The 25,325-nt window shown below is 25.8% G+C and overlaps 1 protein-coding gene and 1 long non-coding RNA gene across 3 annotated transcripts; one reads left to right on the top strand and one right to left on the bottom strand.

The window, feature by feature from the left end:
- Positions 1-1,838: 1,838 nt before the first annotated feature.
- On the bottom strand, positions 1,839-6,242 carry LOC137834821 (putative disease resistance RPP13-like protein 1). 2 transcript variants are annotated; one of them, XM_068643022.2, is made up of 2 exons: positions 6,080-6,242; positions 1,839-5,993 (listed from the first exon to the last, which is right to left on the bottom strand). In XM_068643022.2, exon 2 carries the CDS (start codon positions 5,932-5,934, stop codon positions 2,428-2,430), a length of 3,507 nt encoding a protein of 1,168 aa, XP_068499123.1. In that variant the 5' UTR covers positions 5,935-5,993; positions 6,080-6,242; the 3' UTR covers positions 1,839-2,427. The 2 variants fall into 2 exon arrangements, with proteins under 2 accessions (XP_068499123.1, XP_068499124.1); XM_068643023.2 differs by having other exon boundaries at positions 1,839-5,986; positions 6,080-6,236.
- A 6,973-nt stretch (positions 6,243-13,215) lies between these two features.
- On the top strand, positions 13,216-13,720 carry LOC137836212 (uncharacterized). Its single transcript, XR_011085210.2, has 2 exons — positions 13,216-13,335; positions 13,448-13,720. It is a non-coding gene; the product is annotated as an uncharacterized LOC137836212 (long non-coding RNA).
- Positions 13,721-25,325: the final 11,605 nt, after the last annotated feature.

Below are 25,325 nucleotides of genomic sequence, written 5' to 3'. Positions count from 1 at the left end.
GTGAACATAAAAGAATGAAGAAAAATGTTAAATTTAAAACTTTTCCAATCATAATTGTTATATAATTAAAAATTATTTTACTTTTAAATAATTATATTAACACTTATTTATATAACAACAACGGATAGTAATAACCAAATTCAAATTAAAAATAATAGACAGTTAAGATTAAAACACTTTAAGAATTCAAACTAAAATAAAATGAAATTTTACTGAAAAATACCATCTTGATTTTATTATTTTACACAATAACGAATTAGCTTTTTTTAATTAAAGTAACACAGTACTTTTTAATTTCTAGAAAACTCAAATATTTTTAGTAGTCTTTATAATCATCCAGACAAAATTTAATCAGGTTTCAATATATCATGATTCTCAGGATTCATATGAAATTTCCTTTTATAATTAAAGTGCTCATATTTTGCGTGAAGAAAATGCGTGTGCTGATAAGTTAGTTAATTTAGGATTTTTTCATAGATAATCTTTTCTTTGGTATAATATGCTTTCATCTTGTCTATTCTTAGAATTCTTTATGAATAGGTATAGTCTACCTATGTATCGTTTTTGTTAACATATGGGTTTTGGTCTAGTCCCCGTATTTTTGTATTTTCTTTCTTTTTTCTTTTGTTTAATAATACTTTTTTCATGTGGTGGTAAATGATTGTTGTTACTTGAGGTGTAAGCCTTAAGTGACATAGTGATGCTTAACATGAAAGCTTTTATTTTAAAAAATATATATAAAAGTGCTCCTGATAATATTTATAGAATTCATTAAATAATAATATGATATTTTTTTAAGAATCTTTATTTTTTTCACCATTTTTGAATGGTGTATTAAGTAGCATGGTAGTACATGCTCTCTTACTAATGCCATTTTTCTAAATAAAATATATGAAATCTCTCCAGGAAAGAAAATGGTAAAAAAAATTAAATCTTATGAACTAAAAATATGATTAAATATATACAACTTTTATTTATTTTTTAAGATTGGGTTAAATTTTTATTTCACTCCTGGATACTATCAAAATCATTTTTAGTTTAATTTAATTAAGTTAGTTGGATTTATCACCATCAAATTACAACTTTACAGTTATAATATCTTTAATTGCTTTATTTAATAATTATATCATACAAATTAATACACATATATATATATATATACATAAAATTTAAATACTTATAATATTATTACAAAATATTATCCTTTTATATAAAGAATCTCAAATATATACATAAAAAGATAATATAATTCTCTTTTTAAAATTTCAATACAATATTACTTACTCTTTTTTGTCATTTATATCCTTATTTTTCACCCAATTTTGGTTAATATATATGCATTCATTGTGACGTGGGTAAAACATAAAATCTTGTAAATATTTTATTAAAGTCAAGAAAATTTTATTATATTTCTTGATTTAAAAAAAAAATATTAACAATTGCATTTCTTCTTTTGATATACATTAACAATTGCATTTTCTTTTTTACTCAAATTTTGATGAAAAAGAGAGAAAAAGAAACAGGGGATCCCTCCAAAATGTGACATACAGAATAATGTGAACAATTGCAATAGAGAGGAAGATAAAATTTGGGAAAATAAAGAAACAAGATTTTTAATTTTAATTAAGCTTTAATCTTGTTCTTTTATTATTTTTAAATTTGATTTAAGGATTATAATTGCTTGTTAATTTAAGGACTGTGTAAAACATAAGCACCTGTAACATTGACATATATGATAAGTTACTTCTTTGTTTCCTTGTAACTTAAGATATTACAATTCAGCATTTTACACATACTGTGGTAAGAAAAAAAGAGAAAGAGAGAAAAAAGAAACACTATTAACAGAAGAAGAAGATCATATACCTGTTCTTATATTCATGTATAAAGTGTTAAAACATGATTCTACATAGAACTAGAGTGTAAGAAGATCATTATAACCGTTAATGCTAGAAGTATCATACTGTTATAGAAACAAGAGTAACCGACCTAACTAAAAGACTATCACATCTATCAGACGCTTGTATAAGACATACTAGTGTCCATCAGACGCTACTGTTTTAATTAGGCACTTAAACATCCTGCATTAGTACTATTAGACTATCTAATTTAGATGAACTAATAAATGATCTTTAGTGTTCATGATTTCAGAGTCCATGATCACACATATCTTTACCAAATGAACCATGTTAGTTGCAGGCGTGGTTCTTCTATATTAGAACTCCATAGTGAATGATTATTGAAATAAGTACTCTATATATGCATGCATAGATTTAGAACAAGTAAGAAATCACATCATGAGCTGTGGTAGAATGGGTATCTTTTTCCTTTTCCACCTTTAAACTGTTGCCTATGAAAGCTTTAGCGTTCGTGCCTTCTCTTGCCACGGTCTATGACGATACCTTCTCTTGTGTTTCAATTCAACTGCTGCTAATAAATCATAACAGAAGGGATGTGGTGAATTTTATGCCAATACTCTCCATCCTTTTGGTAACGCTGCTTAAGTAAAGGGCAATCCTGAATAAGGAGAACAGAAAGAGAGTTGGATAAAGCTGCTTCTGGCAAAGATTGAAGACGAGGGCAACTGACAATATAGAAGGATTTGAGAGATTTGAGATGGAGAAAACCCATATAGTTTGTTGTTGTTAACTTTGAACATCCAATTAAGTGGAGCACACTGAGAGTGGGTGGTAGCAACCTATCCTCTGGGAAAGACTCCACGTTTTCCAAGTCATCACTAACTCTTAACTCTATGAGAGAATGGAGTTTGAACAATCCCCATTCCTCCCTAGAAGCAACTAGCTTGGCGCAATCCTCAATTTCTAGTTTGCGTAGGCTTGAAGGCAAACCCCCCTCGGGAAATGACTCAAGATGTGGACAATCATAGAGACTTAGAGAATGAAGATTGGCAAACAAGTGTAGTGCAAAAGGCAAAGAGGAAGAGTACCAGCTTGTTATAGAGAGAGTGCCAAGAGAATCATGTCTATGCAAATCCAAAGAGGACCATTTTTTATTTGGACCATGAAAGTCGTGTATTTTCAACTCTTCAAGAAAGGCATTGTTGACAAGAATTTGCTGGAGGCAGGACTCAATGATGCAAGTTCCTTGAATTGTGGCCTTCTTCAAGCTGGATGGCAAATCTTTCAGGAAAAGTTTTTCACACAAATGCAACTTCATCTCATGAATACTAGCAGCCTTGGGAACTGAATCCTCTAAGTGTTGGCATTCAGAAATTACCAACTTCTGCAGAGAAGGAAGGTGTTGAGGCAAGGCCCTTCTCAACCAAGGACAACGCCTCACAGAAAGCTCTTTAAGACAAGACAAACCTTGGCCTTCTTCAACACGACCTTCAAAACTGCACCATTCTTTCCATGCAGTCATTTCCTCAAATTTTAAAATTTCAAGAGATCTGAAAGGAATATTTGAGGAATCATTACCACAGAACTCGGGACCAATGACTTCTATTCCAGAAAAGCATGATATGGATAGCTCCTTCAGAGAGGGAAGCTGCCCAAATGGTGGCAAGACAAAGCAGAATTTGCTTTCAGTCAGTGTTATGGACCCCAAATTGTGCAAATGAGATCCTCCAAACCAACTTGGAAAGCTAGTTCCATCATAACGTAAAACAGAAAGCCTTTTCAAGTTCTCATTTGGTTGAAGAGCCTCCAACACCTGTCTTTCTATTATTGAGTCCTCATTTTCATTGCACCTTCCAAATTTGTCACCCCAATCCAACACTAATCCATCTAAATGTCTTTTATCTTTCAAATTAGCTTCCATGGCATCCGCAGGATCAGTGACATTTTCTAACCGGAAAATTGAAAGTGTTCCTTGAAGATTGCTGAGATTTCCCAATTCCTTAACATCATGCTTCCTGATAAAAAAACTAGTCAGGGTCTGAAGATGTTTCAGTTTTCCTATGTGGTTTGGCATCTTGTTTATTCCGCTCATACTCAAATCAAGATGACGCAAGGCAACAAGTTTGTGCAAATCTACGGGAAGCTCTTCCAAATGATAGCACCAGAATAGTAAAAGTGTCTGCAAATTATGCAGCCTACAAATGGAGTCAGGCAATCTTTTAATCTTAGTGTGCGAAAGATCTAAATAACGCAAAAGCTTTAAATTGCCTATATCATCAACTAACTCAGTGAGAAAACAATTATAGAAGGATAACACACGTAAATATTTCAATGTAGAGAACAAAACACGTTGTTTATCACTGTTGATCAAGCCTCCTCTGCCGAAATCCCATTTGAATGCCACAAGACAACGTAATCTGTTACACTTACTAATATGCTCCAAAAGTTGATCATCAATGTTAATTTTGTGAGACAATGAAATGTGGCGTGTTCTCCTGGTTATATTTTTCTCCAAATTGGCACTTATCTGTAAACAAAATTCTCCTGAGACAGATTTTGCTAAATCATTAAGAAGATCATGCATAGTGAACCGCGAAGCATGGCGTCTTGCTCGTTGAAAAAATGACCTTGCTACTAGATCATTGAAGAACTCACTACCTAACTCTTCTTCACTCTTATTTATTTGGCAGCAATTCAACAAACCTTCTGCCATCCACAGTTGGATTAACTGATCCCTGTCAAACTCATAACCTTTTGGAAATATGGAGCAATAAGCAAAACAACGCTTCAAATAGGAAGGAAGATTGTGGTAACTCAATCTAAGAGCGGGGTTAATGTTGCCATCATTGTCAGATAGGTGCCACATATCACTCTCCAATATCTTAACCCATTCATGCTGGGAGAATTTTACTCGCAAGATATTTCCCAATGTTTTTAAAGCTAAAGGCAATCCTCCACACTTGTTAACAATTTTACTGCCAACTGATACAAGATTTGGATATTTGGTGGCATCCTTGTCATGAAATGCAAGATTCGAAAATAGCCTCCAACAATCTTCTTTCTCTAATGGCTTTAAATGATATAGTTGGGAGGAGTTCATGACCAATGCTACCTTCTCATTACGAGTGGTAATAAGAATCCTACTTCCTGAAGATTCATAAATGAAGGGGATCTGTAGTGCCCCCCAACTTGCATAGTTTTCATTCCAAACATCATCTAGAACAAGCAAAAATCTCTTTCCCATCAGTCTCTCCTTCAATTCAAGCTGAAGTAGATTCAAGTCTTTTTCTTCTGCTGCTTTGGACCCAAATGCCTTAAGAATTGCTTTTGTGACAGCAACAACATCAAAATATTGTGAAACATAGACCCAAGCCTTAAGGTCAAATTGATCTAGTACCCTTTGTTCATTATACACAAGCTGAGTGAGGGTGGTCTTACCCATCCCTCCCATTCCCACTATACTAATTACGGGCACCTGATTGCATGTGACATTGTCTGAAAGTAAAATCTTGATGATTTCCTCTTTATCTTCCTCTCTACCACAAATTCTAGATTCATCCACCAAGGATGTAGTTGGCAATTGGTTGGATTGTTTCCAGCTGACTCCAACTTCATTGTCAGCACAAATTATCTTTCTTAATCCTAACATATCCTTTTGCTTTGCAAGAAATTGTATGTTCTCTAGTAGTTCTTCGACCCTAGATGCAATTTCTCTGTCAAATGGATTAACAAAAGCCCTGAAAAAACCTCGCACCTTGCTAGTAGCAGGATCAAATTCAGCTTCCAGCTTCTGTCGCGATGCCTCGTTGGCAACCTCATCTAACAGCAATTCTGCTTCATATATAGCCTCTTTAAGCTGATCAAGCCACTTCATCACATTTGGGGTTTTGTACTGCCTTTCCTCTGCATCCTCCAGCACTTGGTTAATGGAATTCAGCACAATACCTAGCTTTATGAGCATCTTATCCTTGAGTTTCCTTCCATGGAAGTAGTCTTTGACATCCCTTGAAGCCAACCTATCAAAAGTCACTTGAAGGGCTGCTGAGAGAAATGCCCCACCTATCAACTCTGCTGCCATGAGTCCTTTGATTGAGTCACTTCACAATCACCAACTTCACCCCATCAAAATCCTAAACCCTAAAAGCAACACACAACATAAGAACAAACTCACAATCAAAATCATACAATTCAAACAAGACAAAAGTTACACAAGGAAACTTTACCTTGACTACAGAGAAATGAAGTATGCACTGTTAAATTTTCAACATCAACATTCATGTTCTTAAACCTTTCAACAAAATCTACTGAAAGAACTTTGAACTGCAGCCATAAATTCAACTCCCAACACGGAAAGAGGATAATTAGATTATGATCCAATTTGATTTCTGTTCATCCAAATAATATTTATTTTATTCTTTGTATAAATGAATTAGTTTTATTAAATGTTAATAATCAAAATACATCTAATTTACTAACTTTTAACAAGTAAATAAATATGAAAGTGTTATGGGGCATGGATTTTGTTACATTTGTTAAAGAATTGTAAGAACACTTTGCCATTTTAATTGTATTAACTATATTATATTATATCTCCAATTCAATGTGAATTTTTTTAGTATATACAAAATATATCACTTTATTCTTACGTATAATTAATGGATAAAATAAAAATTATTTATTATATATTTTAATATCTTCTGATAAATATATTGTATGACTTTGTAACTATGGTGGACTCATAACTGAAATATTCAATTCTAAAATTGTAATAATTCTTTTTAATATTTTTTTCTTCTAATTCTTATAATTATTGTCATTTTTTCTTCTAATTCTTATAATTATTATCATATTTTAAATAAAAAATTTATATATTTTTTTATTAGTCTCGTCAATCATATCTTCTTCAAACTTTCATCTAACTTTTCATTCAAATTTATTTATTTTTCTTATATTCAAACTAACATAAATTTTAAATGACTTTAACATTTTAAAAAATACATTTTTAAACTTAACTGAACTTTAGAAGTCAAGTTCATACCCATTTATATATATATATATATATATATATATTATAAATTGATTTTATATCAATTATATTAACATTTTTATGTTCTCATATTTAAGTGATTTAGTTTGAAAGATAAATATTTCCTAATTTAATTTATTTATATTGATATATTCTTAATTATTTTTTCAAATGATGTCATTGTTAATAAACTTGGATCATGTAGAGTTCGAAATTTTAGAAAAATAAAATTTTATAATAATGAAAAGTGTATTATTTTAAACTTGTGTATAATATTTTTTTAAATCATTTTATTTTCCATTTAATTTAAGCTATATCCTTTAAAGTAAAATAAAGTAGGTTTTGCATTAACAAATGATTTCGAGGTATTACGAAAAATTAATTAAAAGAATTTGAAGTAGAAATATAGAGATTTGTTAAATATATGCAAAATGAAATTAATAATCATTAGAGTTTGTTTTTCAACTTTTAATAAAACGCTCCTCCTTTAAAATTTAATAATATGCTCCATCATTATTTTTTGTTATGAACATCATACTAAATAGACAAATGCAATTGAATAAATTGAATAAATATCATTTTATACATTATTCCAGTCCATACATTATCTCAAATGTATGACTTTAATTCCATATAAATTTCAATATACAATATCATTCACAATGGAATCCACAACCTTCAAAAGTCTATTTAACATACAAAAATAACATTTAAATATTAAATTATCAAAATGTAATATTTCTACAAGTTTAAATAATATAGAAACAAACAATACAATATATAAACCAACAACATTCCTGCAAGATAAATTAAATATTGGGATCACGTCCCCTTCACATCCATATTCTTTTAGCCTAAAGTATTATTAAAAATTAAAGTTAATTTCTCTTCTATGTAATTTCTTATCCTGATGATATTCTGTTCAAGTAAGGACATTGCTCTAAAATATAACCAAAATTTGAAGTAAGTTATCCAAATATCACAAAAATTTAACATATAAAAAAGTAAGTTGAGGGGCAACTGTCCTCATCAATATTGATGATTAAATTATAAGAAAAAACAGAAAATAAATGATTTTTAGATTTAAAAAAAACTTACTCTATTTAAAAATCTGATCGGTAGAAATGAATCGAACTCTGAGTATTAAGAGTAAGTTAGCAAGAATGAACATATTCTGTTTGAAAATCTAATAGAATAGAGATGTACCTAACTCTTTAGAGTAAAAATGAATTTATTCTGTTTAAAAATTTGATCGAGTAAAGATGTACCTGATTCTTCGATGATCAAATTTTGGAATAGATGAAATATAAGAGAAAAATTGAAGAAAAAAGAAAAAGAAAAAGAGAGGTGGGAGCGAGAAAGGATAACGGATCTAGTACCGTTTCTTTTAACTTGCGTTACAAATGTATACCAAAAAAAAAGTTATAGATAAATAATATTATATTTTATGTTTAATTAACTCTCTAGTCAGTTTTTTATCCTATTTTGTTTTATGTTTGGTTTATCTCATTCTGAATACGTTTTTTTCCATAATTCCTATCGTCAACTTAATATTTAGAGCATCATCAAAATGTTATATAAACATATGGTAGGATTAAAATAAAAAATTATATATTTATAAATATTGAAATAAAAAATACTTTATTTATGGTGACGAAAAGAAAAAAATGGTATATTCTGTAAAATGAAACTAAAAGTAACATATTTATATATACTAAAAAAATACAATATTCACGAATGAGCAAAATAAAAAAGACGGTAACATTTTCCCACCATAACAATTCTCGAACTTCGAAGTGAAGATCTAAAATCTCAAACATATATTTACTTTATTCATTCCATTCTTTAATAATTGTATTTAATGATGATTTGATTTGTGTAAATGTTTTTTTTATTAAAAATATTATAATATTAAAAGTATTGCAGTCAAACATATTATAACATTAAAAAATATTTAATATTAACTTTAATTTAAATTAAAAAATTAACTTTTTTAAAGGGATATCTAATATTATATACTTTAGTTACTTATTACTTTAAATTATAAATTAGTAATTAAATTAATAATTAATTTTATTTTAAGTTAGTCTTAAATTAAATTAATAACTAAATTTATTATTTTAGAGATTAATTAATTAGTTTTCAAAATATTTTTTTAGTGTATATGAGAAAGAAATAATTAATATTTTTTATTAAATTTTTATTTAAATAAACAATAACGTTAAAAATTCTTAATATAAAAAATCATTTCCAGAGAAAATGAAAGTGAACATTAATATAATTATTAAAGCCTGGAATGAAAAAGTAATAAATAGTGTTGAAGGATGCCTTCCATTAATGGCCCTATCTTTGTTTTTTTTTAAATAAAAGTTTTCATATTAAGTATCATTATACAACTTAAGATCTCAGTTAAGTTCCATGACACTTCAAGTAACAACAATCATTTGTCATCACATGAAAAAAAAATATACAAAAATACAGGAGATTAAACCAAAACTCATATGTTAACAAAAACGATACATAGGTAGATTATACTTATTCTTAAATAATTCTAAGAACAAACAAGATGGAAGTAACCCTATCGAAGCAACCCTATCTCTGGTCTTTAAATAGGGTGGAAGAGTGTTGGTAATCCATCATTCTTTTGTTTTATAAGATAGTTAGACCAGAAAAGAAGAGAGTAGCAGAATGGGTTTGAAGATGATGAATGCAAAGATAGTTTTGTTGGGAATGATATGCATTGGTTTGTTTATGTGTTCATCAGGTAGGGAAATTATTGAGAAGAATGGGGAAAGTGATGAAGCATGGTTGTATTGCTCCATCAGCCATGGGAATTGTCCAGATAACAATGCTTGTAACAAATACTGCTTAAGTGCCCCCTATCCTGGTGGTGGTTCATGTGTTTCAAACAAATGTTGCTGCAAACCCTAGAACAAATCCTTTTCTTCTTCTTCTTCCATTAATAACACATAAACATATCTCATTATGTTTAATTACTCTTATTATCTCATTATCTTTCTCTTTTTCTTTTTCTTTATCTCTTTCATTTCATTTTATGAAAAACTTATCATAATATTATGTTTAAGTAATTGTTCGAATTAGTCCATATCCCTAATTTTAATTGAACTTCAAGATTATATTTATAACAGTTTAAAGGTTGTTTAATCCTTATAAAAATTATAAAAACAATACGAGTCATACAGAATAATTATTTAAAGCAAATGGGATTTTGGAGAGTACGTAAAACAATTCATCCATCTATATAGATCTTAATTTTTCCTAATCTTCATTTAATCTTTATTAATTTACTTAATATAATTCACCTATTTACAAAAAATGAAATAAAAAAATTATCATTCCTATATTTTTTTTCAAATCTTGCTCCTTAGCCTGTATGTTAATATACAAAGTATAATCGTCTAAATTCATACACAAACATATAGAATAAACTATGAAATAAGTCGTGAGATACGAAAATATAAATAAAATAACTAATTTGATTACTAATTCATAATTAATTTAGTTTTCTATTTATTTCAAACACAGTCATATAATTATTGAATATGGAAAAATCTAAAATATTATAAATTGAAAATTGTTAGTTGCAAGTGGATCGAAAACTTACGAATTGCAAAAGAGAGAGATTATAGACTGGTTAAAAGTTGAATTTTTCTAAAGAGTTAAAAAATAAATATATTATTTTAATACTTAAAGAATTGGAATAATTTGATATTTTAAAAGTATACATCAGTATAAAAAATAATTAAATATCAATTAATTTAAAGATAAAAATAATTAATTATTATATTAATTAAATTAAATATTATTTATAAATTAAAAATTTATGTACATCTAAAATATTTATTATTATTAATAAAAAATTATAAAGTAATTCTTAAATTTTTATCTAACATTAATACTAGTTATTAACCTTTTAATTATTAATTACTCGAGAATTAAAATTAGTCACAATTTTAAAATCTAAAAGAGCTAGTAGTTAAAACCTTACTAACTATTGTTAAATATTAATTTAAAAATTATTTTATAATTTTTTATTAATAATAAAAATTATTTTATATACCAATAATTTTTAATTTATACAATTATATATATCATTATATATATCTAACTTAATGATATAATAAGTAATTATTTTTATCTATAAATTAATTAATATTTAATGATTTTATTATAGTATATTTAATTAATAAATTAATAAAATTAAGTTAAATAATAATTATATTACTATTAACATTCATTATTAATATTAATATTATTTTACAATTTTAGTTTGATTGGATTTCTGTTTCAATTTACGGAACTTAATCTAACCTCTAAGATATTAGATGGGATTACGTTATGTTTTGACTTAATTTATGTAACTGAATGAATACTCTATTATTATAATTCAAAATAACAATAATATCTCAAAAATACATATAAATTATAATTTTATATAAGATTGGGCTTTTTCAAAACATTCTTAACAGATGATTAGAGCTTATAAAAATACAAATATTTACAATATAAGGTTCAAAACTGCATCCTAAAGCCCTTCAGACCTTTTGATATGATCATATGCTCATGTACAGTCCTCGCAATTCACAACACAACAAGAAACACAAGGATAAACTAATGAAAATAAATTTCATAATATATTTATTCATGCAAAAAGAACCAATCAAACTAATCATTTATAAACATTTCTTTAAAGGTTGTCATATAAAATTTTAATACCAATTTCAACATTCATATAAACTCTATTTTCAATCACAATCATTGGATTTCCAATAGCACTTTGATTTCATTTTAATCACATTGACTACACATAAATTCATCGTCTTTCGGAAGACTCATTAAGTATGCCCCTACCAGTGACTAACATCTAATTCATACATCAAGGATCAGGATAAGTCCAAACATCCAATTTCTACAGTGGGACTCGGTGTGTATAAACTCCCTCATCAGACTACTTGATATCTTAGTCTACATGACTTAGATCATTTGTGAAACTATTTGATCTCTATTAAACACAGACTTTTTATACTTAATGTACCATCAAACAACAACTCACACATTATTCCAAATGTATGACATCAATTTCATACAATTTTCATCATTCATATGTAATACATATCATACCATCACATAACATTCAAGAACCTTTCCAACCTCAAAAACAATATTTAACTTTCAAACTATCAAAATCTAATATTTATACATGTTTAAACAACATAAAATCAAACAATTTTATCAAATAACATCCCTCCAAGAGAAATTGAAACTTGGGACCATATCTCATCCACATCTAGAGTACTACTGAAAGTTAAAAATGAACTTAGTCTGTTTGAAAATCTAATCTAGTAAAAATGTATCTGACTTCTCAGCTACATTATGACATAATCAATTTTTTAAATAGATGAGGTATGAGAGAGAAAATGAAGAGAGAAGAGAAATTGGGAGAGACATTTTTATAAATTGGGAGAGAATAGATGACATTTTTTTTCTTTCTCTTGTACTGTTTCTCACAATAACAGTAAAATACTAAATCCATAATTCATAAAATTTGGTTGGTTAAAAATATTATTTTATTCAAATTTTATTTTCTTATTACATTGAATAAATTAAATATTATTTTATAAAATAAAAAATATTTATATTTAAAATTAATTTTTATTATTAATAAAAAACTATATAGTAATTTTTAAATGGATATATAATTAACTATTAAGATTATAATTATTAACTATTTTGCATTAAAAGTTTATTAAATGACCTAAATGAGACAAATAATAAAAAATGATAAATCTTAAATAAAACTACAATAAAATAAATTATTAATTAGAAGTCAATTAATTTTAAAGACAAAAAATATTTAGTTGTTATATTGATAAAATTATATACTCTTGTAGATACTAAAAGAATTATTGGTATCTAAATTAGATTATATTATTGGTAAGTAAATTTTAAATTGGTATCTAATTAACTACCAAAATGTTAGTTACCAACTTTAAAATTTAAATAATATATAATTTAATCAATATAACAACTAATTATTTTTTGTCTCTAACACTGATTTCTAATTAATTATTTTCTAATAATGTTAAAAAGAATATATTATTTTTTACTTAAAATTGATTTTTAATTAATGATTTTATAGTAGTATTGAAAAGAATATAAAGAAGTCAAAGTTAACGTATAGAAGAGTTAAATGTGCACTAACTATATCATACATTAATAAATTATTTTTTTTACCAAACATCCTTATACTATATATATGGTATGATATGGAGCAAAAGAGAATCAAATTAAAAAAATGGTATATTCTTATAATATATATATGGTATGATATGGAGCAAAAGAGAATCAAATTGCTCTGAAATCAAACTAAGATTAAGATGAAGGCTTTCACTTCAATTTTGATGGTGATGTTGGTTCTTTCAATTAGCATTGGTAAGTTTTGCTTTCAATTTATAGGATTTTCTACTCTCTAATTTATGCATGATTTATGATTTCTTTGGTTTAAATTGATGGTTGAATATTGAATATGGTTTGTGTTGTGTAGAAAATGAAGGATCATTGAAAATGGTAGAGGGAACAAGGGTTGAGAGAACGTTGTTTACGCCTTGCACAGATATATTATTCAACAAATGTCAAGACAATAACAAATGTTTAAATGATTGTCGCAAGAAATATGGATTCTTAGCAAGTGGTGTTTGCAATCCCAAACAAGAATGTGTTTGCACTCACCCATGTTAAATGTTTCATCTTCTCCCAATTGTAATTCTCATGTTACTTCAATGTTCCATCTTTCAAATAAAATTACTTTTTTATACTATTTTATGTTTCTAATAAATATGAATCACTTCATATAGTTCAACGAATCCAAATTTATACCAAGATGCAAAGTAAAAACATAAAAAAAAAGTCATTCTATTATATTTTAATTTAATTTAATTTAATTTATGTGTTTCATTATGTGATTACAATTTTAAGATTTTTTTAAGTTTTATGGTCTTGTAAAACTCACTTTTTATGTCATGTTGAACAAAATATCTTTTAAAACTAAAATCTTAATTTGATGAACCAGAGTATCATCCTGAAATTGAGATACTCTTAACAAATGTTTAATTTTAAGCTTTTTATCATGATAATTGCTATATAATTATAAGTTATTGCATTTTGAAATAATTTGACACTTATTTGTATAAGAACAACGGATAATAATAATCCAATCTAATTCAAATTAAAAATAATATGTTATATTATTAAAATACTCAAGAATTCAAATTAAAATAATATGCAGCCATTAAATCTTTAAAATTTACAACAATGGTGTAGAAAAACCATAGTGATAAAAAAAATTCATTTCTACTCTCAATATTTACTTTTTACGAATATTTCTACTCTCAATATTTTCAATTTTTACACGAGTATTTTCAATGAGACTGTTATAAATCAAGTAATAATTTTTAAGAATAGTGAAATATTCATGCAAGTGATATTTTTTAACAATAGTCAAAGAATTATTCATATTTTAAAGTAATTGAGTGTCTTATTTATAATAACCAATTATAGAAAAAGATAATAAATTTTTGTGCGTGAAAGTGTGCCAATTATCGTAACTAAGTATGTTAGTATGATTAATTATATTTTAACATGATTTACTAATAAGTTCTTATATTTAACATAAAATCATTTTTCGAAGATATTCATCAATTTTTTAAACAACTATTTTACCTGGAATTAATGTTGTATAGGAAGCACCGAAATTGAATTAAATTAAGGCAGTTTCTTCCTGCACTCCTACATTTTTATTCCTGCATCCCACAATGTTATGAAATCAGGTAAATTTTTGGATTGGCGTTTCCGGTAAATTTTTGGATTGGCGCATCTGGTATTCTCCCGGATTGATGCTTCCGGTAGTATGAATGATAGTGTTAATCCAAAATAAAAAAATGCAAAACATCCATAATTGAAAAAACTATTCTGGATCCATCAATCCATAATTCAAAATATGCATTCCGGATTCAGAAATCCATAATTGAAAAAAATCATTCCGGATCCACCAATCCATAATAGAAATTAAGCTTCCGGATTCAGCAATCCAAAAATCAATAATTTATGCAACTTTGCTTCCAAAACACCCCGTCATCCGAAATGCAACATGATTCACTTCCGGATTGATGAATCCGTAGCACACTCCTAGATCCCGAAATTGTGGGGATCAGTTTCGGAATTTACAAAATTGTGGAGGTGCAGGAAGAAAAATGTAGGGGTGCAGAAAGAAAGTGCCTTAAATTAAACATATTGTTACACAAAGCCCAATGCATATAAAAGCCCAAAAAACAATCAAGCTGGACGAAGGATTTCATAATAACTATTTTTTACAAAGTCAAAGTCACATCAAATGATACAATATAAAAAATAATTTTTAAGAGATATTTTGTATATTAATTGGTATTCATTTTATATATTAATATAAATATTATTAAGTTTAATTAACTCCTTAGCCCGATAATAGTTTTTTATCCTATTTTGTTTTATGTTTGGTTTATCTCATTCTGAATACATTTTTCTTTTATAATTCCTATAGTAAGTAAAATTGTCAACTTATAATATTTCTAGCCTCATCAAAAGTATGATATATAGGATTAAAATAGAAATAATTATATATTTATAAATATTGAAATAAAAATACGTTATTTATGATAACGAAATCATTCAGAATTTGTAAAAGAGTCGAAACACCAGTGAAATATTCCATTTAATTAATTTATTTTTTATTGATAAAAAAATTATGATAAAATATTGTATATTTTGTAAAACTAAAACTAAAACTAAAAATAACATATTTATATATACTAAAAAAAATACAATATTCAAGAATGAGCAAAATAAAATAAAAAGTAACGTTTTCCCACCATAACAATTCTCGAACTTCATAGTTGAAGATCTATAACCTCAAACATATTTTTTACTTTATTCATTCAACTCTTTAATAATTGTATTTAATGATTTCTTTGATTTTTCGTAAACGGTCTTGTTTTTATTAAAATTGTTACAATCAAACATATTATAACATTACAAATATTAATGTTGACTCTAATTAATTTATCAATAATTAAAAATTATCAATAATTTATTATTAATTTAATGTAAATAATTTCACACCTTGTTGTTAACACTAAGAAAAATCAAACAGTTTCCACATTTCATTAAATAAGAAGAATAAACTACAAAACAATATTATTAAATAGGGTTAATAAACTACAAAACAAGAAGGAACACTTTGAAGTTAGAAAATAGTGTTGCCCTATGTGTGGTGTTTAAATAGGGTGGAAGAGGGTTGGTAATTCATCATTGCTTTGTTTTATCAGATAGAAAAGAAGAGAAAAGAAAAGAAGAGAGTGTAGCAGAATGAGTTTGAATATGATGAATCTAAAGATGGTTTTGGTGGGAATGTTATGCATTGGTTTGGTTGTGTGTTCTTCAGGTAGGGAAATTAGTGAGAAGAATGGGGAAAGTGATGATGAAGCATGGTTGTTTTGCTCCATGACTGAGGGGCATTGTCCAGACAAGAATGCTTGTAACAAATTCTGCTTAAGTGTTCCTTATCCTGGTGGTGGTTCCTGTGTTTCAAACAAATGTTGCTGCAAACCCTAGAACAACTCTATTCTTCTTCTTTCTTCTCCATTAATAACACACATAAACATATCTCATTGTCTTTCTCTTCTTCTCCCTCCCTATCTCTTTCTATTTCATTCTATGAAAAACTTCAACACAGTATTATCTTTAATTAATTGTTGGAATTAGTCCATATCCTTGATTTTAATTTAACTTCAGTGCTACATGTATAACATTGAATGTACAAAATAGTTAGTAAAGCAAATGGGGGTTTGGAGAGTAGCTAAGACAATTCATCTATTCTAAAAAGAATTCAGATTTATTTATGAAATATGATCTACGTAGTAGGAGATAAATTCAATATTATATATGAAGTTTACCCATAGATCTATAGGTAAATTAAACATTACATATAAATTATTATTTATATTGTTAATATTATTTTTAATATTATTAATATTAGTACACTATAAGAAAAAATGGTTTGAACGAGAATTATTTTATATTATTCAGGGTTAAAATCTCCATAAGTCATTTATTTAGAGTTGCAGATTCTCTCGCTAAATCATCTATGGGGGAATGTATTTCCCGAAAAGCCTTTCAGAATCCTTGTTAAATATCATAGGTTTTATAACCTCTATAAAATACGACAGTTTCAAAGCCTCCGTAAAATACCACCACAAATTTCAAAACTTCCGTAAAATACCACTGGTTTCAGAACTTCCGTAAAATACCACTGGTTTCAGAACTTCCATAAAATGTTTTAGAACCTTTGTAAAATACCATAGGTTCCAAAACCTCTATAAAAAAAATAACATAGGTTTCAAAACTATGAAAATTTGGGTTTTTTTTATTCATTTATCATTTAGGCATTCACGTGTTTTTTTAAATCACAATTATTTACATCTATTGCATTTATTTATCTATGTTTGTTAAAGTACTTTTTCAATAAATAAAAAAAATGGATTTAACATTCATCAATTGATAAGATATATCAAAATATTTATAAAAATATACCAAAATAACACATTGAAATTCAAATTAAACACAAAATATGAGTTAAAAAAATAACGAGAAAGTAATATAAGACGAATAACACTATGAAGTACTACAAGAAAACAACGTATTGCTCACAAAGCACAAGATAGGTCAAAAATCATTTCCATAATTATACTAAATTCTTCAACAATCACATATGTTCCTCTTGATGTCCAGTTGGCACACTTCCTTGATGAGAAACCTACAATATAAACATGTATCACAACTATAAATGTAAATCTGAAAAATAAAACAAGTTTGACCTTGAAAAACATTACCAATGAAGGATTGAACATAGTCAACCTAGGAGGCAATTGACCTTAATAATTTTGAAAGAAAAATTCATCATTGTCTCAAATATTTTTCCACATTCTTCATATCTTTTTTCACGTTCTTCATATCTTTTATTTTGTTCACCCAATTGTGACTTTAATGCAATAACCTATATTAAAACACAATTTATCATGAAAAAGAGTGAGAAAACCATACACATTAAAAAATAGACAATCTATCAACAAAAGTTATACTACATTTGCTACAATTTTTAATGTTGACCCAAACAACATCAAATTGCTACATAAGAAGTAGTTGAAGACATCCCAGTGCGAGAATTCCTAGTATATCCAAACACATGAGAAGGGTAAGGTCACAAACCCATCCCTCGAACACGACCACAATGTTCTTGACTTCCAAAGACATGAGTTAGTGAATCTTCAATTGATATATCTTGTGAGAGGAAAGATGTATTTGACTCATATGCTTGAATTTTTTCATAAAAATAATGAAAAAAGTCACAAATGAAGCTATTTTTACTAGGTTTAGAATAAACCTTTGGAATTCAACGAAGGTTAAAAATAAACCTCCGTTATTTTAGTGATATTTTAGAATAAACTTTTGAAATAGAACGAAGGTAAACAAACCTCCGAGACTTTAGAATAAACCTTTGGAGCTTAATGAAGATTAAAAAAACCTCAATTATTTGGTCGAAGTTTTAAAATAAACCCTTAGAACTTAAAGAAGATTAAAAAAAAACTCCGTTATTTTATTGAGGTTTTAGAACAAACTTTTGAAATTTAACCAAGGTTTAAAAAACCTCTATTATTTTGATGAGGTATTCAAAGGTTAAAAAAATTTCCGTTATTTTGTTGAAATTTTAGAATAAACATTTAGAATTGAATTTAACGAAGGTTTTCATTTGCAGAGTTATATTAACCTTGCTAAATAACCTACATTAAATCCATTTTTCTTTGTAGTGGTATATTTATTAATACTATTAATAATGTAATTAATATTAATAATTTCTTAATATTTTTATTAGTGTTATTAATATCATTATTAATATTATTTTTAATGTTATTAATATTATTATTAGTATTATTAATACGTTTTTGATGTTATTACTATTAATATTATTTATGGATATACATTCGTGGACAAATTTACCTACACAGATGTATGTATTATCTACATATATAGATCCGTGAGTATTATCTATTAATAGATATTTAAGATAAATTTATCTACGTATATAAATTAGTGGGTATTACCAATAACATTAATAATTGTTAATATTATTATTAATATTAATATTAATAATATTGTAATTAATATTAATTATACTTTAAATATTTTTATGAGTGTTAATAGTATTATTATTAATATTTTTAGCACTATTAATATTATTATTAAATTTTTTATTAATATTATTATCTATATCACTATCAATGTCATTTTTAATATTATTAATATTTTTTAGTATTATTAATGCAATTTTTATATTATTAATATTTTTATTAATATTAATAATATTGTTAATATTTTAATTAATATTGATAATATTTTAAATATTTTTATGAGTGTTAATAGTGTATTAATTGGTATTCATTTTATATGTTATAATGACCCCCTTGTTTATCTCCATGTCTTTAAACTCAAACATATTAAATTGTTTAAACTTTAAGTTAGAAAATTGTAACATGTGAATGATTGAGTTGATCACTTTGGTCTATAGGTAGTTAGTGAAATCTTAGAAATATGGTCTAAGATCTCGTCAATAAGGGATCTTCACCAAAAATCACGAGATTGACATATTTTTTTTTATCTTTATTATATATTAATAAAAAATTATTATAGAAGATTAACACGATTGTGAATATCTTTTGACAAATATAGTGTATTAAAGGTTTATCACATTATCTCCCAGAAACTGATTCAATTTATCCATCTATCCGATATTAAGTAATAACTATTGTAATATTTAAAAATGGATTTTGAGAAATAACTCTGGTAACATTCTATATCAGGAAGAAATAATTGATAGTTATTTTTAAAAAAAAAAATTAAACAATAACATTAAACATTTTTAATATAAAATAGTCATTTAAGTGAGCATTAATACAATCATTAAAGAGTGGAATGAAGAAGTTACAAAATAGTGTTGAGGGAATGTTTTGCATTGGCATGTGTGGTGTTTAAATAGGGTGGAAGAGTGTTGGTATAATGCATCATTGTTTTGTTTTATCAGATACAAAAGAAAAGAAAAGAGTATCAGAATGGGTTTGAATATGATGAATCTAAAGATGGTTTTGTTGGGAATGTTATGCATTGGTTTGATTGTGTGTTCTTCAGCTAGGGAAATTAGTGAAAAGAATGAAGAAAGTGATGCAGCAGCAGCAGGGTTGTTTTGCACCAGCAGAGATGGGCATTGTCCAAATGCCAAAGAGTGTAGCTTTTTCTGCTTAAGTATTTTCTATGCTCATGGTGGTACTTGTTTTTCAAACCAATGTTGCTGTAAACCATAGAACAACTCTATTTCTCTTCTTCTTTCTTCTTCATTAATAACACTTTTTATGTTTATCTTCTCTTATTATCTCATTGTCTTTCTCTTCTTCTCCCTCCCTATCTTTTTTTTTTTATGAAAAACTCTACACAACATTATCTTTAATAATTGTCACAATTAGTCATATTCCTAATTTTAATTTAACTTCAGTGCTGCATATATAACATTAAAGTAATAAAAACTAAAGCAAAGGGGTTGGGAAAGTGCTTAAAAAAAATTCATCCATTCTACAAAATGTTAGATTTATTTACGAATTATTATGTACAAATCTACGTCAAAAGATAAATTCAACATTATATATTAATTTTACCTATACAATTATATTCCTAAGTAAATTAAATATTACATATTGATTATTATTCATGGATATGTGTATTCTTAAGGAAATTCAACATTATTTTATCAATAACTATTATTACTATAAGATAATAATATTAACAATAATAATATAAAAAATATCAACAGAAAATAATATTAATATTACTAATATTAATAATATCATTAATATTAATAATATTTTTATTAATATTGTTAACAAAATTATTATATTAATATTTTTTATATTATTAATATTTATATTTTTATTAATATTTTTTATATTTATATTGAAATATTAGTATTATTACTATGAATAATGTTAATATTATTAGTGTAATAGTCATCCACTCTGATGCACCATTCTTTTTCTTTCTTCTTTCTCCTTTCTCCCTCCATTTCTCTCTTCTATCTTCTTTTTTAATTTCCCACTTCATATCTAATCTATTTTAGAATCTAATCATATATCATGTTATAGTATTTATATTATTAATGTTATTATTATTAATATTATTAATTTTGTTATATTACTAATATCATTAATATTATTATTATTATTAATATAATACTAATTATATTATTTAAATTATTATATTAATATTATTAATTTCATAATATTAAGAATATGTATACTTATTAGTTTTGATTGTTATTATTTATGAATTCATATTATAATAATATTTTTAATATTATGTATATAATTATTACGATAATAGTTGGTAGGTAATAGAGATTTGTGGGTAATAAAGTTAGTAGGTAATAAGATCCGTGAATAATAGTTGGTAGGTAGTGTTGAATTTACCTACGGATTCATATATATATATATATACAATAACACTTATGTTTCCATTAATAATTATATAATAATAATAATAAATATAATATAATAATAATAATAATAAAATATATTTATAATAATAATAGTTATAATATGAATATGTGTGATTAAAGACTTAGTGTTTATTCATAATATTAATTAAAATAATCATAATATTTACTCACAGATGGATTAAGATGATATCCGCAGGTAATGTGAAATTATATTTTTTATGAAAATGATATTAACTATAATTTTTATCATTTTTTATGAATAAATCCAATTTTCTTTTATAGGAGGTAAACTTATTCTAATTTTTATTTTATATTACTTTAATTATATTCAATAAATAATTAAGCTATTGAAAAGAATGTTATTTTCTCATTTTTCAATGTTAACTTTCGAAAATATTAATGAATTTTCTAAACAACTATTTTACATGGAATTAATGCGCTATAGGAAGCACCGAAATTTAATTAAAATTAATGATATGGACTAAATTTTGAAAATTATTTAAGAATAACTTAACAAGAGTGGTTTATTAAAACAATGATAAAATACTAAGTATTAATTAGATTAAATGTGTGAGTTTTTCATAAAATGAAATAAAAAGAGATTGGAATAGGAAAAAAAAAAAGAGAAAAATGAGATTAGAAAAGTTAAACATATGAGACATGTTTAAATTAAAGCTAATATTAAATATATTTTTTATATAATAATTCTTTTTCACAAAATCAAAGTCAACATTGAATTGAATGTTAGATTCAAATGAAAAAGTAAAAAAATAATTTTTGAAGAAATATTTTGTATATTAATTGGTATTTATTTTAAATTGAATCCTCATGTGAATAATCAAGTTTTTCACCTCAATGTCTTTGAACTTAAATCTTTTCACACTCCACAAATTAAGACTGAAGACTGTGAATTGACTGAGCGAATGACGAGTTGTTCATCTCGATCTATGGAGGGATAGTGAAGTCTCGGAATTATAGATCATGAGATTGTCATGGTCTCGAGTATCTTCGCTAATATTATGTATTAATGTTGAATTAGTATAGGAGATTATCATGATTGTGATTATCTTTCATAAATATCGTGTATTAATAAGGATTATCACATTATTTCTCATAAGCTGATTCAGTTTACCTAGTTATTCCATTTTAAACAATAACTCTGGTAACATTTTAAGGAGATATTTAAAGGAGAATTCTATATTAGAAAGAAATAATTGATAATTGATAGTTTTGTATTTCTTTAAATAAAGAATAACATTAAACATTTTTAATATAAAATATTCATTTCCAGATAATGAAAGTGAGCATTAATAGAATGATTAAAGAGTGGAATGAAAAAGTAGAAAATAGTGTTGAGGGAATGTTTTGCATTGACATGTGTGGTCGTTAAATAGGGTGGAAGAGTGTTGGTAATTCATCATTCTTTTGTTATTCTTATTAAAGATAGAATGCTGCTGCAAATCATAGAATAACTCTGTTTTTCTTATTCTTTCTTCTCCATTAATAACATTTCTCATTTTCTTTATCTCATTCTATCTTTAAATAATTCTCACAATTACTCCATATCTCTATTTTTAATTTAACTTCACTGTTACCTTACATATAACATTAAACTAATACAAAATAGTTACTAAAACAAAGGGCTTTGAAGAGTACTTAAAACAATCCATTCATTCTAATCAAATTCAAATTTATTTATCAATTATTGTCAACAATTTTTTATTCATTCACTATTATATACCAATTTCAGCTATACATATCTATTTATAAGTAAAATTTAATGTTATATATGAATCATTATATACAGTTTCTATCCATAAATAAATTTAATATTATTTGAATTATTATTTACAAATTCTCCCTTGAATCATTGTTATTTGAAAATTCTCCCTTTGAACATCACTCAAGTGACACTTTAATACTCAAGCAAAATATGTAAAAGTTTTATTGATAAAGTTTATCATATAGTCCATAAAAATGTTTATGTAAGCACTATTATTCCTTATAATTGTCCTTAAAAAAGTTGTGTAAAAGAGAGGAGGAGAGAATATTTCAAATATTAATACTGAAGTTAATTTTAAATTAGATCTTATTTAAATTAAGTTGACTTAAAAAATGGTAATTTTTATCTTTTAAATATTTTATTTACAAATTACGTGCTTCAATTTTTAAAATTAAACAAATTTAACTTTTGCTAATGTTACGTTCAATTGTCAATAAGGAATACGAACGTTATTAATAAAGAATATTAACGTTCATGTTAAAATAGCTTGTATTAAACCTTATTATTAATATATTATGTGAATGCGTAATTGAAACTATAATAATTCATATAGATACATAACATAATTTATTTATAATTAGGTAGCATATAAGGGCCGAGATTACTTAATTTTGAAAAGGTAAGGAATTAAATGCAATTCAAATTTTATAGAGATTAAAATTATAAACAAAGTTACAGGACAAAATGAATTTAAGCTAATTAATATATATATATATATATATATATATATATATATATATATAGACACACATTACTAGGAAAAACAATTTGTGTCTTTATATATTTTAAGAAAAAATAATATTAATAATGAAATAGTGGATGGTAATTATTTATAGTATTTGTATAGTTTATTTTTTATTTTTATTTTTAAATTTTTAAAATATAACAAATAAAAATATTATATGTATATTTTTTTATATATTGTTATATTTTTTTAATTTTAAAATATAATTAAAGGTAAAATAAAGTGTAACTAAAAGAAAGAATTCTTTATATATATATATATATATTAAAAAATAAAATGAGTTTCATCTTAAATCGTTTGCAACTATACTAAGGAAAGTGAAAACTAATTTACGAAGTATTTTGAAAACAAAAATACAAAGAGAGAGAAAGTGTAGTATTAAAAAAGGGAGTACTAATAGTATCTCTGGTCGAAGTCTACGCTCGACGTCGACCCAAATATTAAATGGACTAGATTAAAAAACTTGCATCCTAAATGATTTTCATATTTAAAGGGCTGTTTCTTCCTGCACCTCCTTCACTTCTTCAGTCACTCCCATAAACTTTAAAATTCCTAAATTTTCCTTCACGAAAAAAATAAAAAATAAAAGACACAATATTTTACGGTTTGTTTCTGAGTAAATAAGGTGTGTGGGTTGAAGATGGTGGTGATGATGGTGATTGCAGTGGTGGTGTTTATGACGGTTGGTGGTGGTGTAATTTTTAGTGAGTTTTCTACTTTCTTACATGCATGGGTACCATTGATTTTTTTATGTAATGAATAGGGTAATCCAATTGTAAGTTTCAATGTTAAGTAATCATGTTTTGGATTATGTAATACGAAACTAAATTTTAGATCTGGAATAACATTTTGGATTATTCAATTCATAATACATCATTGTGTTTTGGATTAGATAAGTCGGAAAGTTAATCCTGATCCAAAACTAAGTTTTGTGTTACATAATCCAGAACATAAACACTGAATTTTAAAATTTATGAATTAGGTAATCTAAACATATACCGAATATGAGAATTTTAAAATTTATGAATTAGGTAATCTAAACATATACCGAATATGAGAATGAAGCAAAACTCATGATCACATGTTTTTTGAATGCATAATCTGGTAGTAATTTTTTAAGTTATAAAATGACTTATGGATTATCTAATTCAGAAGATATTTTTTTTAGTTATAATATGACTAATGGATTATCCAATCTGAAAGCTATTTTTTAGTTAACAAATTTCTTATGAATTGCCCAATCTCGAAACTATTTTTTAGTTATC

The sequence above is a fragment of the Phaseolus vulgaris genome, chromosome 5 (assembly GCF_051622355.1).
Source record: "Phaseolus vulgaris cultivar YP4 chromosome 5, ASM5162235v1, whole genome shotgun sequence".
NCBI classification, from domain to species: domain Eukaryota; kingdom Viridiplantae; phylum Streptophyta; class Magnoliopsida; order Fabales; family Fabaceae; genus Phaseolus; species Phaseolus vulgaris.
The sequence above is the reverse complement of the archived record's forward strand: the minus strand, read 5'-3'. Positions and strand labels throughout refer to the sequence as shown.